This window comes from Balaenoptera musculus, chromosome 1, assembly GCF_009873245.2.
Source record: "Balaenoptera musculus isolate JJ_BM4_2016_0621 chromosome 1, mBalMus1.pri.v3, whole genome shotgun sequence".
NCBI lineage: Eukaryota > Metazoa > Chordata > Mammalia > Artiodactyla > Balaenopteridae > Balaenoptera > Balaenoptera musculus.
The window spans coordinates 38,359,360-38,376,862 of NC_045785.1; the positions used below are offsets into that span (position 1 = coordinate 38,359,360).

Sequence of the window (17,503 nt, forward strand, 5' to 3'; positions counted from 1 at the left end):
GAAGGGGGAAGGGTAAGCTGGGACTGAGTGAGAGAGTAGCATTGGCATATATACACCACCAAGTGTAAAATAGATAGCTAGTGGGAAGCAGCTGCATCTCACAGGGAGATCAGCTCCGTGCTTTGTGACCACATGGAGGGGTGGGATAGGGAGGGTGGGAGGGAGATACAAGAGGGAGGAGATATGGGGATATATGTATACATATAGCTGATTCACTTTGTTATACAGCAGAAACTAACACAACATTGTAAAGCAATTATACTCCAATAAAAATGTTTTAAAAAAAAAAAGGAATGATAGTATATTATGTTTACTATTCTGAACTTTGTATTTTTTTAAATTTAATAATGTGCCTTGAAGTTCAAGCTTTTGTTTTTGTTTTTGGAGTATAATTGCTGTATAACAGTTTATATGTACTTAGGATATTGACAGAGGTTACTAAATCACTCCCTATGGAGGCCAAATCAGTTTCATTTCTACTGGCAATGAATAAGAGTACTGTTTCCTCATATCCTGCCACCACTGATGTTGTCCAACTTTTTGGTTTTTGCCAAACTGAAGCATCTAATTTGCATTCTGTTATGAATGAAGTTGAAAGTCATTTCATATATTTTTTTTAATTTTAAAAATTTATTTATTTTATTTTATTTATTTTTGGCTGCATTGAGTCTTTGTTGCTGTGCGCAGGTTTTTCTCTAGTTGTGGCGAGTGGGGGCTACTCTTGGTTGTGGTGTGCAGGCTTCTTATTGTGGTGGCTTCTCTTGTTGCGGGGCACGGGCTCTAGGCACATGGGCTTCAGTAGTTGTGGCTCGTGAGCTCTAGAGTGCAGGCTCAGTAGTTGTAGCGCATGGGCTTAGTTGCTCTGCGGCATGTGGGATCTTCCCGGATCAGGGCTCGAACCCGTGTCCCCTGCATTGGCAGGTGGATTCTTAACCACTGCGCCACCACGGAAGCCCCTCATTTCATATTTTTAAGTTATTTGTATTTTCTTTTAATTGGCACATTCTAAAAACATTTACTTAAAACATATACTTCTAAAAATGTAAAAATTATGTAGCTATTGTCTCTGTGTTGTCATCTGACACATTTGTCCAATCTGTCCAGTTCTTGCCATCTTGCCTCAGCCACTCTAAAAAATTGAAAGAAAGACCAAGGCTTATAGAATCTTGGATACCTTGAGAGACCTGCTTCCCACCTGTGTAGGAATCCCCTATTCAGCTTTTTTGGTATGGGGGCAGCAGATTGGAGAGAGCATGACCTCTGCTGTCGGCCTAACTTGTTTCTGTATCACAAGGTTGCCACTTACCTACTTTGGGAAAGCTGCTTGATCTCGCTGAACTTCAGCCTCTTCATTTGTAAAATAGGAAATACTGCTATGTAAGATTATTATGAGGATTCATAATGAGCATATCCAGGGAAAGTGCTTAGTACATCATCTGGCCGTGAAGATTAGGCAGGTAGTAACTATCATCGTTATTCAGCCTGTGCTTTCACACTTTCATTGACAGGGGCTCACTGAGGTTTGGTGGTTGAACACCTCTGCTGTTAGAAAATTCTTCCTCTTATTGAATTAAAATGTGTAGATTTTATGGTATATGGTTGAGTACAGGGATTCTAGAGTCAGACTGCTTGGATCGGAGTCCTGGCTCTATCACTTATCAGCCAGAGAAGTTTGGGCAAGTTAACCTTTCAGTTTAAGCTTTAGTTTCTTCATCTGTAAAATAAGGATAATAGTAGTGCCTATCCCATAGGTGAAGATTAAATAAGAATGCATTTAGCATAGCTCCTGGTATATAGAAAGCATTTAATAATATTGTCGTCACAATCCTTATTATGTTTATTATTTCCATTCATCGGTCCTAGCTATGCCTTTTAGAACAATGAGCTGCCTCCCATTTCACATGAAAGTGCTTCAAACATTTGAAAACAGCTTTAATGTCCTGAAGATGTCTTTGTTAATTTATTTGTTGAACAAATAGTTGTGCATACTATAACATAGTAACACATACTACGTGTTAGGCAAGGGTGAAGCACTTTAGATGCAAAGAAGAATACTATCTCAGGGCTCCATACACTCTTGGTAACTCTATCTCTCCCCCAACTCTACCTGGCCATCAGCTGGAGTGCCAGAGCTCTGCATTTTCATGGCAAGATACCTACCTGCCTCCCCACTCACAGCTTTCTTTTTATAGGTGTTGCAGTTATACCTTTACCCATCTCTTTATTTTTAGCCTTGTTGAATCACTTCCTTTTAGATATGTCTCTTATATACTGCATGGAGTTGGGTTTTGCTTTGTGAACCAATCTGTAAATTTTATTCTTTTAAAACGGTTGTCACTGATATATTCGGTTTCGGCTCTGTCAGATTATTTACTGTGTTTGTTTTACTTACTTTATTTAGGAAGGTTTATATATATATATATATATATATATATATATATATATATATATATATATATATAAATTATTTATTTATTTTTGGCTGCATTGGGTCTTCGTTGCTGTGCACGAGCTTTCTCTAGTTGGGGCGAGTGGGGGCTACTCTCATTTGCAGTGCACGGGCCTCTCATTGCGATGGCTTCTCTTGTTGCGGAGCATGGGCTCTAGGCACATGGGCTTCAGTAGTTGTGGCTCACGAGCTCTAGAGCACAGGCTCAGTAGTTGTGGTGCACGAGCTCAGTTGCTCCGTGGCATGTGGGATCTTCCCAGATCAGGGTTCGAACCCATGTCCCCTGCATTGGCAGGCAGATTTTTAACCACTGTGCCACCAGGGAAGTCCCAGGAAGGTTTATATTTTAGTTCTACATTAGATAATTTCAATATGAAAACTCTTTGGGGGTTTAATTCTACTGGTGGTTGTTTCTGCTAATGCTTGCTCAAGGAGGCTTGTTTCCCTTTAAATTTTGTGGCCATTTTTATCACCTTTCATAATTTTCTAATAATTTTTCTGTTGGAGTATAACACAGAAGTGATCAAATCATCAATTTGCTGCTTAAAGAATGATCTTATAGTAAAATATATTATTACTATCCTTTCAAGAACTATGATACTACCAGCATCCCAGAAACTCTCTTATGCCCCTTCTGTCTTCCTAGAGGTGATCACTGTTCTGACTTATAAAACCATGGATGTACTTCATATAAATGTAATCATATAGTATGTACTGTTGTCTGACTTTTTTCTCTCATTATGTTTGTGAGATTCATCCATGTTGTTGACCCTGGCAGTGGTTTATTCATTGTTGTTGCTGTATTATATATTATGGTGTATATACAGAATTTATAGTCCTTTCTATTCGTAATAGACATTTGGGTCACTTCCAGTTTGGGGCTATTACAAACAACACTGCTGCGAACATTCCTGTAAATGTGTTTTGTTGCACTATGTACACATTTCTGTTGAATTTCTGAATCATAGAGTATGTATATGTTCAGTTTTAGTCAGTACTGTCAAAGTTTTCCAAGTGATTGTGCGAGTTTACATTCCTACCTACAGTGCATGAAAATTCCTGGTGTTCCACAATCTTATCAACATACTATTTTGGGACTTCCCTGGTGGTCCAGTGGTTAAGACTCTGTGCTTCCACTGCAGGGGGCACGGGTTTGATCTGTGGTGGGGAACTAATATCCTGCGTCCTGCGTGCTGTGTGTGTGTGTATGTATGTGTGTGTGTGTGTGTGTGTGTATGTGTATATATATATATATATACACTATTTTTTCCTCATTTTAGCCATTTTGGTGGGTGTGTAATGGTATTTGCATTGTGATGTTAATTTTTGTTTCACTGATGACTAATGAGTTTGGACACCTTTTACATTCTTTCCTATATTTCTCTCCTTTTTTCCATCATGATTCAATCTGGATGTCATGTTTGAACTGATTCACCAGTCCTTTCTTACCTGTGTCTAATAAGCTGTTAAATACATCTGTTGAGGTCTTTTTAAAAATTGAGAAATAATTGACATATATATTAATATTGTATTAGTTTTAGGTGTACAACATAATGATTTGATATATGTATATATTGTGAGATGATTATCACAATAAGTTTAGCTAATTAACATCTATCACCACACATAGTTAACAAATTTTTTTCTTTTTTTTTTGGCTGCCATGCGGCATGTGGGATCTTAGTTCCCTGACCAGGGATCGAACCCGTGCCCCCTGCAATGGAAGTGCGGAGTCATAACCACTGGACCACCAGGGAAGTCCCACAAATTTTTTTCTTATCATGAGAACCTTTTTTTCTGGCTGCACCATGCAGCTTGTGGGATCTCAGTTCCCTGACCAGGGACTGAACCTGGGCTACAGCAGTGAAAGCTCGGAATCCTAACCAATAGGCTACCAGGGAACTTCTGAGAACTTTAAAAATCTACTCTCTTAGCAACTTTCAATATATAATACAGTGTTGCTAACTATAGTCATCATGTTGTACATTATATCCCCAGGACTTATTTCTTTTATAACTGGAAGTTTGTACCTTTTAATCACCTTCACCCATTGCGCCCACCCTCCACTCCCTGCCTCAGGTAACCACTACTCTGTTCTCTGTATCTACTAGTTCTTTCTTTCTTTTACATTTTGCATATAAGTGAGATCATACAGTATTTGTCTTTCTCTGTCTGACTTATTTCACTTAGCATAATGCCCTCAAGGTCCATCCATATTGTCTCAAATGGAAGAATTTCCTTCTCTTTTATGGCTCAGTAATATTCAGTTGTATATATATTCCACATTTTCTTTATCCATTCATCTGTTGATGGGCACTTAGGTTGTTTCCATGTCTTGGCTACTGTAAATAATGCTGCAGTGATCGTGGGGGTGCAGATAGCTTTTCAAAGTAGAGTTTTTGTTTTCTTCAGATAAATACCTAGAAGTAGAATTTCTGGATTATATGATAGTTCTATTTTTAATTTTTTGAGGAACCACCATACTGTTTTCCATAGTGGCTGCAGTAACTTATATTCTCACTGCAACTATTGAGTTCTTGATTTCAGTTATTATATTTTCCAGTTTTAGAATTTCCAGCTGATTATTTTAAAAAAAATTCTAGTTCTATAGAAATTAGAAATGATAAAATTTTATGTCTTTTCATCTAACTTCTTGAACATATGCATGATTTTTTCAAATACTATGATAATTCTAATATTTGGATCTCATGGGTCACCTTCTGTGATCTGTTTTTTCTCTTGGTTTTTGGTCATTTGGTTTTGTCTCCTGGTATTAGTAATTTTTTTGTTAGAATGCCAGACATTTTGTGTGAAAAATTGCAGGGATAATCTGAGGCTCTAGGTATCTTCCTCTAGAAAGGATTTGATTTTCCTCAGGCTGACAGTTAACATCAGAGCAGATCATCTTAATTCAGCCAGAAATTAGGCTGATTCAAAGCTGGAGTTTGTGAGGTCTGTTCTTTTTCCAGTTTACCTTTATACCTAGGGTATTTAATTTCAGCACTCTAGCTCAAGGCATGAGGTGTTTCTTTACTAGGACCTATACTCCTTGGTGTGGACTCTGAACTGCAGTTTTTGTCCCCACAGTTCCATAAGACTGCTGAAAGTTCTGTTCATTTTCTCAACCCCTTATTTGTCACAGTAGAGCTGAATGGTTCTGGCTTACCTACCTGTACTTTTTCCTCTCTAGGATCTTAGCCCCTCAGTTCTTGGTTCTTTAGTAGATCTCTAATGATTTCAGATAGATATTTTAAATATTTTGTCAAGCATTTCTAATTGTTCCACCAGGAGCGTTGGTTTACAAGCTATTCTGCTTTTACTAGAAGTGTAAAACCTGATTTTGTTTTTTGTCAGCTTATGATCATTGCCTAGTTAATTATAAGAGCCCTGGTTTAATGGTTGATTTTCATTCCTCCAGAAAGGAACCTGCGTTTGCTTTGCCAGGTGTTTGGGGGATCGCTCAATCCAGGACCATTTATTGCTCTGCAGGGGGTTTTCTGGATCATGCAGGCATCATGAGTTCGAACCTCCTATCTGAGTGGTTACAAATTCTCAGGGAGACTTTTTTTTCTTTTTGCCTAGAGTTAAAGCCAAAACAGACCTGAGGCAGGGAGTGGAGGGTGGGCGCAATGGGTGAAGGTGATTAAAAGGTACAAACTTCCAGTTATAAAAGAAATAAGTCCTGGGGATATAATGTACAACATGATGACTATAGTTAGCAATACTGTATTATATATTGAAAGTTGCTGTCTTCTGTTGTGTCTGATTTTTCTTTTTTTGGCTGTGCCACGTGGCATGTGGGATCTTAGTTCCCCATCCAGGGATTGAACCTGTGCCCCCTGCATTGGATGCACAGAGTCTTAACCACTGGACTGCCAGGGAAGTCCCACTGTGGCTGATTCTTTTTTCCCTCTAGTTCATACTTTGATTGAGCATGTAGCCCTTTAAGGATTTTGACTTTTCTATGGATTTCCATTCCACTTCTGTACCTCAAGTGCCCTGTTTTCTGCCCTCCAAGGCTTTGGGTTACTAGGGATTGATAAAAGATAGAAGCCACCTCCAATGGGCACATGAAAAGATGACCAACGTTGCTAATTATTAGAGAAATGCAAATCAAAACTACAACGTGGGGACTTCCCTGGTGGCACAGTGGTTAAGAATCCACCTGCCAATGCAGGGGACACGGGTTCAAGCCCTGGTCCAGGAAGATCCCACATGCTGCGGAGCAACTAAGCCTGTGCACTACAACTACTGAGCCTGTTCTCTAGAGCCCACGAGCCACAACTACTGAGCCTGTGTGCCACAACTACTGAAAGCGGTGCACCTAGAGCCTGTGCTCCGCAACAAGAGAAGCCACGGCAATGAGAAGCCCACACACCTCAATGAAGAGTAGCCCCCGCTCACTGCAACTAGAGAAAGCCCCTGCACAGCAACGAAGACCCAACACAGCCAAAAATAAATAAACAAATTAATTAAAAAATATAAAGAATCCGCCTGCCAATGCAGGGGACATGGGTTCAATCCCTGGTCCAGGAAGATCCCACATGCCATGGAGCAACTAATCCTGTGTGCCACAACTACTGAGCCTGTGCTCTAGAGCCTGCGAGCCACAACTACTGAAGCCTGCACGCCTAGCACCCGTGCTCCACAACAAGAGAAGTCACCACAATGAGAAGGCCGCGCACCACAACAAAGAGTAGCCCCCACTTGCCGCAACTAGAGAAAGCCCACGCGCAACAATGAAGACCCAACGCAGCCAAAAATAAAAAATAAAAAGAAATACTACAATGCGGTATCACCTCACACCAGTCAGATTGGCATTTATTAAAAAGTCTATAAATAATAAACACTGGAGAGGGTGTGGAGAAAAGAGAACCCTCTTACACGGTTGGTGGGAATGTAAATTGGTGCGACCACTATGGAAAATGGTATGGAGGTTTCTCAAAAAACTAAAAATAGAGTTGCCATATGATGCAGCTATCCCACTCCTTGACAGATGTCCAGACAAAACTATAATTCAAAGAGATACATGCACCCCTATGTTCATAGCAGTATTATTTACAAGGGCCAAGACTTGGAAGCAATCTAAATGTCTATTGACAGATGAATGGATAAAGAAGATGCGGTACATATATACAGTGGAATACTACTCAGCCACAACAAAGAATGAAATAATGCCTTTTGCAGAAACATGGATGGACCTAGAGATTATCATACTAAATGAAGTAAGTCAGACAGAGGCAGACAAATATCACAGATCACTTACATGTGGAATCTAAAAAAAAGATACGAACGAACTTATTTACAAAACAGAAACAGACTCACAGACATAGAAAACAAACTTATGGTTACCAAAGGGGAAGGGGGGAGGGATAAATTAGGAGTTTTAGGATTAGCAGGTACAAACTACTGTATATAAAACAGATAAACAACAAGGTCCTGGGAGTTCCCTGGTGGCCTAGTGGGAAGTGTGCTATAGGGAATATAGTTCCCTATAGCACAGGGAACTGTATTCAGTATCTTGTAATAAACTACAAAGAAAAGAATCTGAAAAATAATATATATAATATCTATGTGTAAATATATATATTTACTGAATCTCTTCACTGTATACCAGAAACTAATACAACATTGTAAGTTAACTATACTTCAATTTAAAAAAATTAAAAAAAATAGAAGGCATCGACTTCAGCTCTGGAATCCCTCCCTGGACTTATGCTCCTGGTTTTTCTTTGGCTTCTGAGGATTTCTCTAATTTTCTATGAGCTATGCATTTAAAAGTATTTTAAAAATATATTTTATCTGGCCTTTTTAGATATTTTGTATCACAAGGGTTTCAAGATACCTAGTTTACTACGTTCCTGGAAACAGAAGGTATTAATTTCTTCTATCGTGTGGTTTCTAAACATCACAGTGGCCCTTCTCTGAGCATTCCTATGCCCTTCTCTGAGCATTCCTATTTAGTTAATGTCTCTTTTTCCTGTGAATGCTAGCCGCATCACATTTCTTGAGTTACGACCTGACCAGAATACAAGGTAGTCATTATTTCTCTTACTCTGTGTACACTGTATCAATTCATTCAGCCTAGGAGTACATCAGAATATTGAACACTGGGTCATTACTAATTTACTCAGAATTTCTGCTTGACTGAAAATTTACAGATCTTTTCCACAGATGATTTTACTTTTTTTTTTTTAATAAAATTTATTTATTTTATTTTATTTATTTTTTAGCTGCATTGGGTCTTCATTGCTGCACGCGGACTTTCTCTAGTTGGGGCAAGTGGGGACTACTCTTCATTGCGGTGCACGTGCTTCTCATTGCGGTGTCTTCTCGTTGTAGAGCACGTGCTCTAGGCATGTGGGCTTCAGTAGTTGTGGCTCGCAGGTTCTAGAGCGCAGGCTCAGTAGTTGTGGCGCACAGGCTTAGTTGCTCTGTGGCATGTGGGATCTTCCCAGACCAAGGCTGGAATCCATGTCCCCTGCACTGGCAGGTGGATTCTTAACTACTGCACCACTAGGGAAGTCCTGATTTTACTTTTTTGAAATGTAAATACAGGACTGTTTTTTGGGGGGGGGGGGTGGGTAGGTTTTTTTTTTTTTTTTTTTTTTTGGTCTTTAGTGCCCATCACAGAGTAGGCTCTTAGTAAATAAATGAATGACTTTATTTATTTATTTATTTTTGGCGGCATTGCGCAGCTTGTGGGATCTTTGTTCCCTGACCAGGCATCGAACCCAGGCCCTCAGCAGTGAAAGCGTGGAGTCCTAACCACTGGACCACTGGGGAATTCTTCAATAAATGAATGACTGTACATCTCTCACTTTAAAACTTTTCCATATTGGATATGACATTGTTTTAGCATAAGATAATTTTGAATCCTGATCCTGTTATTCAATATATTAGCTACCCTTTGGGTATTATATCATCTGTAAATTGGATGTTTTCATTCAAATAGCTAGAGACAGAGTCAAGGACAGAGCCCTGAAGCACTGAAGACTTCTTTTTAGGTTGATATCAATTACTTAATTCAGTTTTTTGTATGTTGGTTTTGGTTTTTTGACCAGCCATGTGTATACTTAGATGTACTATTTTCCCACTGATTATTTCACAATTGTCCACCAGGTTAAAGTGAGAAGCTTTGTCAGATACTCTGCAGTGGGGGGATGGGCCACGGAAGCACTCTGCAGAACCCTCCAGGTCAAGGGCCTAAAACACCCGTGGCCTAAGGAAGAGGAGCCTGTAAGGAACCCTAATACTTTACCCTTTAACACTCCTGGGCAGGTGCTGGTGGATGTGCCCTGTACGACAGACCGCCACTCCCTTCATGAGGAGGAGAACAACATCTTTCAGCGTTCAAGGAAGAAGGAGCGGCAGATGTTGCCTGTGTTGCAGGTGCAGCTTCTTGCGTGAGTAATAGATTTACAGAAACTCAGGACTTCGGGCCAGAGTGCTGTGGGGGTGTCTGGTCACCTGGGGGGCTTGGGGGCTAGAAGCTGTTGCCAAGACCATTACCCGTAGAAGGGTCTTCTGGCTGGGAATCTGCCTGGAGGAGACAGTCATCACTGGATGGTCTTTCTCTGGGACATAAGGACTCTATGTGGAGATTGGTTCAAGATGGCGTAGTAGAAGGACGTGCGCTCACTCCCTCTTGCGAGACCACTGGAATCACAGCTAACTGATGAGCAGTCATCAACAGGAAGGCACTGGCACTCAACAAAAGAGATACCCCACATCCAAAGACAAAGGAGAAGCCACAATGAGATGGTAGGAGGGGCGCAATCACAATAAAATCAAATCCCGTAACCGCTGGGTGGTGACTCACAAACTGGAGTGAAGGTTCTGAGCCCCACGTCAGGCTTCCCAACCTGGGGATCTGGCAACGGGAGGAGGAATTCCCAGAGAATCAGACTTTGAAGGCTAGTGGAATTTGATTGCAGGACTTTGACAGGACTGGGGGAAACAGACTCCACTCTTGGAGGGCACACACAAATTAGTGTGCACATCAGGACCCAGGGGGAAGGAGCAGTGACCCCACCCATAGGAGACTGAATCAGACTTACCTGCTAGTGTTGGAAGGTCTCCTGCAGAAGCGGCAGGGACAAGGACACTGGTGGCAGAAGTTCTGGGACGTACTCCTTGGCATGAGCCCTCCCAGAGTCCGCCATTAGCCCCACCAAAGAGTCTCTAGGCTCCAGTGCTGGGTCACCTCAAGCCAAACAACCAACAGGGAGGGAGCTCAGCCCCACCATCAGCAGACAAGTGGATTAAAGTTTTACTGAGCTCTGCCCACCAGAGCAACACCCAGCTCTACCCACCACCAATCCTTCCCATCAGAAAGCTTGCACAAGCCTCTTAGATAGCCTCATCCACCAGAGGGCAGACAGCAGAAGCAAGAAGAACTACAGTCCTGCAGGCTGCGGAACGAAAACCACATTCACAGAAACATAGACAAAATGAAAAGGTAGAGGACTACATACCAGATGAAGGAACAAGATAAAATCCCAGAAAAACAACTAAATGAAGTGGAGATAAGCAACCTTCCAGAAAAAGAATTCAGAATAATGATAGTGAAGATGATCCAGGACCTCAGAAAAAGAATGGAGGCAAAGATTGAGAAGATGCAAAAAATGTTCAACAAAGACCTAGAAGAATTAAAGAACAAACAAACAGAGATGAACAATACAATAACTGAAATGAAAAATAACACTAGAAGGAATCAATAGCAGAATAATTGAGGCAGAAGAACAGATAAGTGATCTGGAAGACAGAATGGTGGAATTCACTGCCGCAGACCATGATAAAGAAAAAAGAATGAAAAGAAATGAAGACAGCCTAAGAGACCTCTGGGACAACATTAAACGCAACAACATTCGCATTATAGGGGTCCCAGAAGGAGAAGAGAGAGACAAAGAACCCGAGAAAATATTTGAAGAGATTATAGTTGAAAAATTCCCTAACATGGGAAAGGAAATAGCCACCCAAGTGCAGGTAGCGCAGAGAGTCCCAGGCAGGATAAACCCAAGGAGAAACATGCCGAGATACATAATAAATAGACAAATATTAAAGACAAAGAAAAATTATTGAAAGCAACAAGGGAAAAATGACAAATAACATACAAGGGAACTCCCATAAGGTTAACAGCTGATTTCTCAGCAGAAACTCTACAAGCCAGAAGGGAGTGGCATGATATATTTAAAGTGGTGAAAGGGAAGAACCTACAACCAAGATTACTCTACCCAACAAGGATCTCATTCAGGTTCGATGGAGAAATCAAACGCTTTACAGACAAGCAAAAGCTAAGAGAATTCAGCACCACCAAACCAGCTCTACAACAAATGCTAAAGAAACTTCTCTAAGTGGGAGATACAGGAGAAGAAAAGGACCTACTAGAACAAACCCAGAATAATAAAGAAAATGGTAATAGGAATATACATATCGATAATTACCTTAAATGTGAATGGATTAAATGCTCCAACCAAAAGACACAGGCTCACTGAATGGATACAAAGACAAGACCCACATATATTCTGTCTACAAGAGACCCACTTCAGACCTAGGGACACATACAGATTGAAAGTGAGAGGATGGAAAAAGATATTCCATGCAAATGGAAATCAAAAGAAAGCTGGGGGACTTCTCTGGTGGCGCAGTGGTTAAGAATCCACCTGTCAATGCAGGGGACATGGGTTCGAGCCCTGGTCCAGGAAGATCCCACATGCCAGTTGCAGAGCAACTAAGCCCGTGCACCACAGCTACTGAGGCTGTGTCCTAGAGCCCGTGAACCACAACGATTGAGCCTGCGTGCCACAACTACTGAAGACCGTGCGCCTAGAGCCTGTGCTCTGCAGCAAGAGAAGCCACTTCCATGAGAAGCGTGCGCACCGCGATGAAGAGTAGCCCCCGCTCGCCACAACAAAAGAAAGCCTGTGCACAGCAACGAAGACCCAACACAGCCAAAAATAAATAAATAAATAAAATAAATTTATAAAAAAAAGAAAGCTGGAGTAACAGTACTCATATCAGATAAAATGACTTTAAAATAAAGAATGTTATAAGAGACAAGGAAGGCCACTACATAATGATGAAGGGATCAATCCAAGAAGATGATATAACAATTATAAATATATATGCACCCAACCTAGGTAGGAGCACCTCAATACATAAGGCAAATGCTAACAGCTATAAAAGAGGAAATCAACAGTAACACAATAATAGTGGGGGACTTTAACACCTCACTTACACCAATGGACAGATCATCCAGACAGAAAACTAATAAGGAAACACAAGCTTTAAATGACACAGTAGACCAGATAGATTTAATTGATATTTATAGGACACTCCATCCGTAAACAGCAGATTACACTTTCTTCTCAAGTGCACATGGAACATTCTCCATGATAGATGACATCTTGGGTCACAAATCAAGCCTTGGTAAATTTAAGAAAATTGAATCAAGCATCTTTTCCAACCACAACGCTATGAGATTAGAAATCAATTACACGGAAAAAAACCGTAAAAAACACAAACACATGGAGGCTAAACAATATGCTACTAAATAACCAAGAGATCACTGAAGAAATCAAAGAGGAAATAAAAAAATACCTAGAGACAAATGACAACGAAAACATGACGATCCAAACCTGTGGGATGCAGCAAAAGCAGTTCTAAGAAGGAAGTTTATAGCAGCACAATCCTACCTCAAGAAACAAGAAAAGTCTCAAATAAACAATCTAACCTTACACCTAAAGGAACTAGAGAAAGAAAAACAAACAAAACCCAAAGTTAGTAGAAGGAAAGAAATCATAAAGATCAGAGCAGAAATAAATGAAATAGAAACAAAGAAAACAATAGCAAAGATCAATAAAACTAAAAGCTGGCTCTTTGAGAAGATAAACAAAATTGATAAACCTGTAGCCAGACTCATCAAGAAAAAGAGGGAGAGGACTCAAATCAATAAAATTAGAAATGAAAAAGGAGAAGTTGCAATGGACACTGCAGAAATACAAAGCATCCTAAGAGACTACTACAAGCAACTCTATGCCAATAAAATGGACAACCTGGAAGAAATGGACAAATTCTTAGAAAGGTATAACCTTCCAAGACTGAACCAGGAAGAAATAGAAAACATGAACAGACCAATCACAAGTAATGAAATTGAAACTGTGATTAAAAATCCTCCAACAGGGACTTCCCTGGTGGAGCAGTGGTTAAGAATCTGCCTGCCAATGCAGGGGACACAACTTCGAGCCCTGGTCTGGGAAGATCCCACATGCTGCGGAGCAACTAAGCCTGTGTGCCACAACGACTGAGCCTGCACTCTAGAGCCCACGAGCCACAACTACTGAGCCTATGTGCCACAGCTACTGAAGCCTGTGCGCCTAAAGCCTGTGCTCTGCACCAAGAGAAGCCACCATAATGAGAAGCCTGCGCGCTGCAACGAAGAGTAGCCCCCGCTTGCCGCAACTAGAGAAAGCCCACGCACAGCAATGAAGACCCAACGCAGCCAAAAAAATAAATAAAATAAATTAATTTAAAAAAGAAACAAACGAACAGAAGTCCAGGACAGATGGCTTCACAGGTGAATTCTATCAAACATTTAGAGAAGAGCTAACGCCCATCCTTCTCAAACTCTTCCAAAAAATTGCAGAGGAAGGAACACTCCCAAACTCATTCTATGAGGCCACCGTCACCCTCATACCAAAACCAGACAAAGATACTACAAAAAAAGAAAACTACAGACCAATATCACTGATGAATATAAATGCAAAAATCCTCAACAAAATACTAGCAAACAGAATCCAATGACACATTAAAAGGATCATACACCATGATCAAGTGGGATTTATCCCAGGGATGCAAAGATTCTTCAGTATACGCAAATCGATCAATGTGATACACCATATTAACAAATTGAAGAAGAAAAACCATATGATTATCTCAATAGATGCAGATAAAGCTTTTGACAAAATTCAACACCCATTTATCATAAAAACTCTCCAGAAAGTGGGCATAGAGGGAACCTACCTCAACATAATAAAGGCCATATACCACAAACCCACAGCAAACATCATTCTCAGTGGTGAAAAACTGAAAGCATTTCCTCTAAGATCAGGAACAACACAAGGATGTCCACTCTCACCACTATTATTCAACATAGTTTTGGAAGTCCTAGCCACAGCAGTCAGAGAAGAAAAAGAAATAAGGGAATACAAATTGGAAAAGAAGAAGTAAAACTGTCACTGTTTGCAGATGACATGATACTATACATAGATCATCCTAAAGATGCCACCAGAAAACTACTAGAGCTAATCAATGAATTTGGTAAAGTTGCAGGATGCAAAATTAATGCACAGAAATCTCTTGCATTCCTATACACTAACATCAAAAGATCAGAAGGAGAAATTAAGGAAACAATCCCATTCACCATTGCAACAAAAAGAATAAAATGCCTAGGAATAAACCTACCTAAGGAGGTAAAAGACCTGTACTCAGAAAACTATAAGACATTGATGAAAGAAACCAAAGATGACACAAGGAGAGATATACCATGTTCTTGGATTGGAAGAATCAATATTGTGAAAATGACTATACTACCCAAAGCAATCTACAGATTCAATGCAATCCCTGTCAAATTACCAATGGCATTTTTTACAGAACTAGAACAAAAAAATCTTAAAATTTGTATGGAGACACAAAAGACCCTGAACAGCCAAAGCAATCTTTTTTCTTGAGGGAAAAAAGCGGAGCTGGAGGAATCAGACTCCCTGACTCCAGACTATACTACAAAGCTACAGTAATCAAGAGAATATGGTGGGACTTCCCTGGTGGCACAGTGGTTAAGAACCTGCTTGCCAATGCTGGGGACACGGGTTCGAGCCCTGGTCCAGGAAGATCCCACATGCTGCGGAGCAACTAAACCTGTGTGCCACAACTACTGAGCCTGCGCTCTAGAGCCCACGAGCCACAACTACTGAGCTCACGTGCCACAACTACTGAAGCCCGCGCACCTAGAGCCTGTGCTCCGGAACAAGAGAAGCCACCGCAACGAGAAGCCCGTGCACCGCAACAAAGAGTAGCCCCCGCTTGCCACAACTAGAGAAAGCCCGTGTACAGCAACGAAGACCCAATGCAGCCAAAAATAAATAAATTAATTAATTAAAAAAAAAAAAGAGAGAATATGGTGCTGGCACAAAAACAGAAATATAGATCAATGGAATAGGATAGAAAGCCCAGAGATAAACCCACGTAACTATGGTCAACTAATCTATGACAAAGGAGGCAAGGATATACAATGGAGAAAAGACAGTGTCTTCAATAAGTGGTGCTGGGAAAACTGGACAGCTACATGTAAAAGAATGAAATTAGAACACTTTCTAACACCATACACAAAAATAAACTCAAAATGAATTAAAGACTTAAGTGTAAGGCCAGACACTATAAAACTCTTAGAGGGAAACATAGGAACACTCTTTGACATAAATCACAGCAAGATCTTTTTTGACCCACCTCCTAGAGTAATGAAAATAAAACCAAAAATAAACAAATGGGACCTAATGAAACTTAAAAGCTTTTGCACAGCAAAGGAAACTATAAACAAGACAAAAAGACAACCCACAGAATTGGAGAAAATATTTGCAAACGAATCAACAGACGAAGGATTAATCTCCAAAATATATAAACAGCTCATGCAGTTCAATATTAAAAAAACAACCCAATCAAAAAATGGGCAGAAGACCTAAATAGACATTTCTTCAAAGAAGACATACAGATGGCTAAGAGACACATGAAAAGCTGCTCCACATCACTAATTATTAGAGAAATGCAAGTCAAAACTACAGTGAGGTATCACCTCACACCGGTCAGAATGGGCATCGTCAGAAAATCTACAAACAGCAAATGCTGGAGAGGGTGTGGAGAAAAGGGAACCCTCTTGCACTGTTGGTGGGAATGTAAACTGATACAGCCAATATGGAGATCAGTATGGACGTTCATTAAAAAACTAAAAATAGAATTACCATATGACCCAGCAATCCCACTGCTGGGCATATACCCAGAGAAAACCATAATTCAAAAAGACACATACACCCCAGTGTTCATTGCAGCACTATTTACAATGGCCAGGTCATGGAAGCAACTTAAATGCTGACAGATGAGTGGATAAAGAAGATGTGATACATATATACAATGGAGTATTAGCCATAAAAAGGATCGAAATTGGGTCATTTGTAGAGACATAGATGGACCTAGAGACTGTCATACAGAGTGAAGTAAGTCAGAAAGAGAAAAACAATATATGTGTATATTAACTCATATGTGTGGAATCTAGAAAAATGGTACAGGTGAACTGGTTTGCAAGGCAGAAATAGAGACACAGATGTAGAGAACAAACGTACGGACACCAAGTGGGGAAAGCGACGGGGAGGGTGGTGGTGGTGATACGATGAATTAGGAGACTGGGATTGACATATATACACTAATATGTATAAAACAGATAACTAATAAGAACCTTCTGTATAAAAAATAAATAAATAAAATTAAAAAAAAAGAAAAGACTGTGTGGTAGGACATGCATAGCAGGATGGGCTGCACAGATTCACTTTTACCTCTATGCTAGTCCCCATGTCAGTGAGTAGCACAGGTTTTTTGTTTTTTTGTTTTTTTTTTTTTTCTTTAAACATCTTTATTGAAGTATAATTGCCTTACAATAGTGTGTTAGCTTCTGCTTTATAACAAAGTGAATCAGTTATACATATACAATAGGTTCCCATTTCTCTTCCCTCTTGCATCTCCCTCCCTCCCACCCTCCCCATCCCACCCCTCTAGGTGGTCACAAAGCACCGAGCTGATCTCCCTGAGTAGCACAGTTTTGAAAAATAGTTACTGAGGTTAAGGCTCTGTAGAGCTGGGGTAAGGACTCAGTCCATATCCAGCATCAGGGTTTGGTTTACAACCAGAGTCAAAGATCAGGGGACCATTTCAAGAGGACTTTTGGAGGAGAGCCCATGGAGTAAGGTTGGGTTGCTCTCAGCTTTGAGAACAACTTTCAGGTGGTGT

General features: G+C 40.3%; 1 protein-coding gene across 3 annotated transcripts in view; it reads left to right on the plus strand.

Moving 5' to 3' along the window:
• Nucleotides 1–17,503, plus strand: part of NSUN4 (NOP2/Sun RNA methyltransferase 4) — a 42,673-nt gene that overhangs the window by 13,624 nt on the left and 11,546 nt on the right. For all 3 annotated transcript variants that reach the window (XM_036848193.1, XM_036848202.1, XM_036848184.1), the window contains exon 5: nucleotides 9,731–9,855. In XM_036848193.1, coding sequence (XP_036704088.1) covers nucleotides 9,731–9,855 — 125 coding nt within the window. The remainder of the gene's footprint in view (nucleotides 1–9,730; nucleotides 9,856–17,503) is intronic.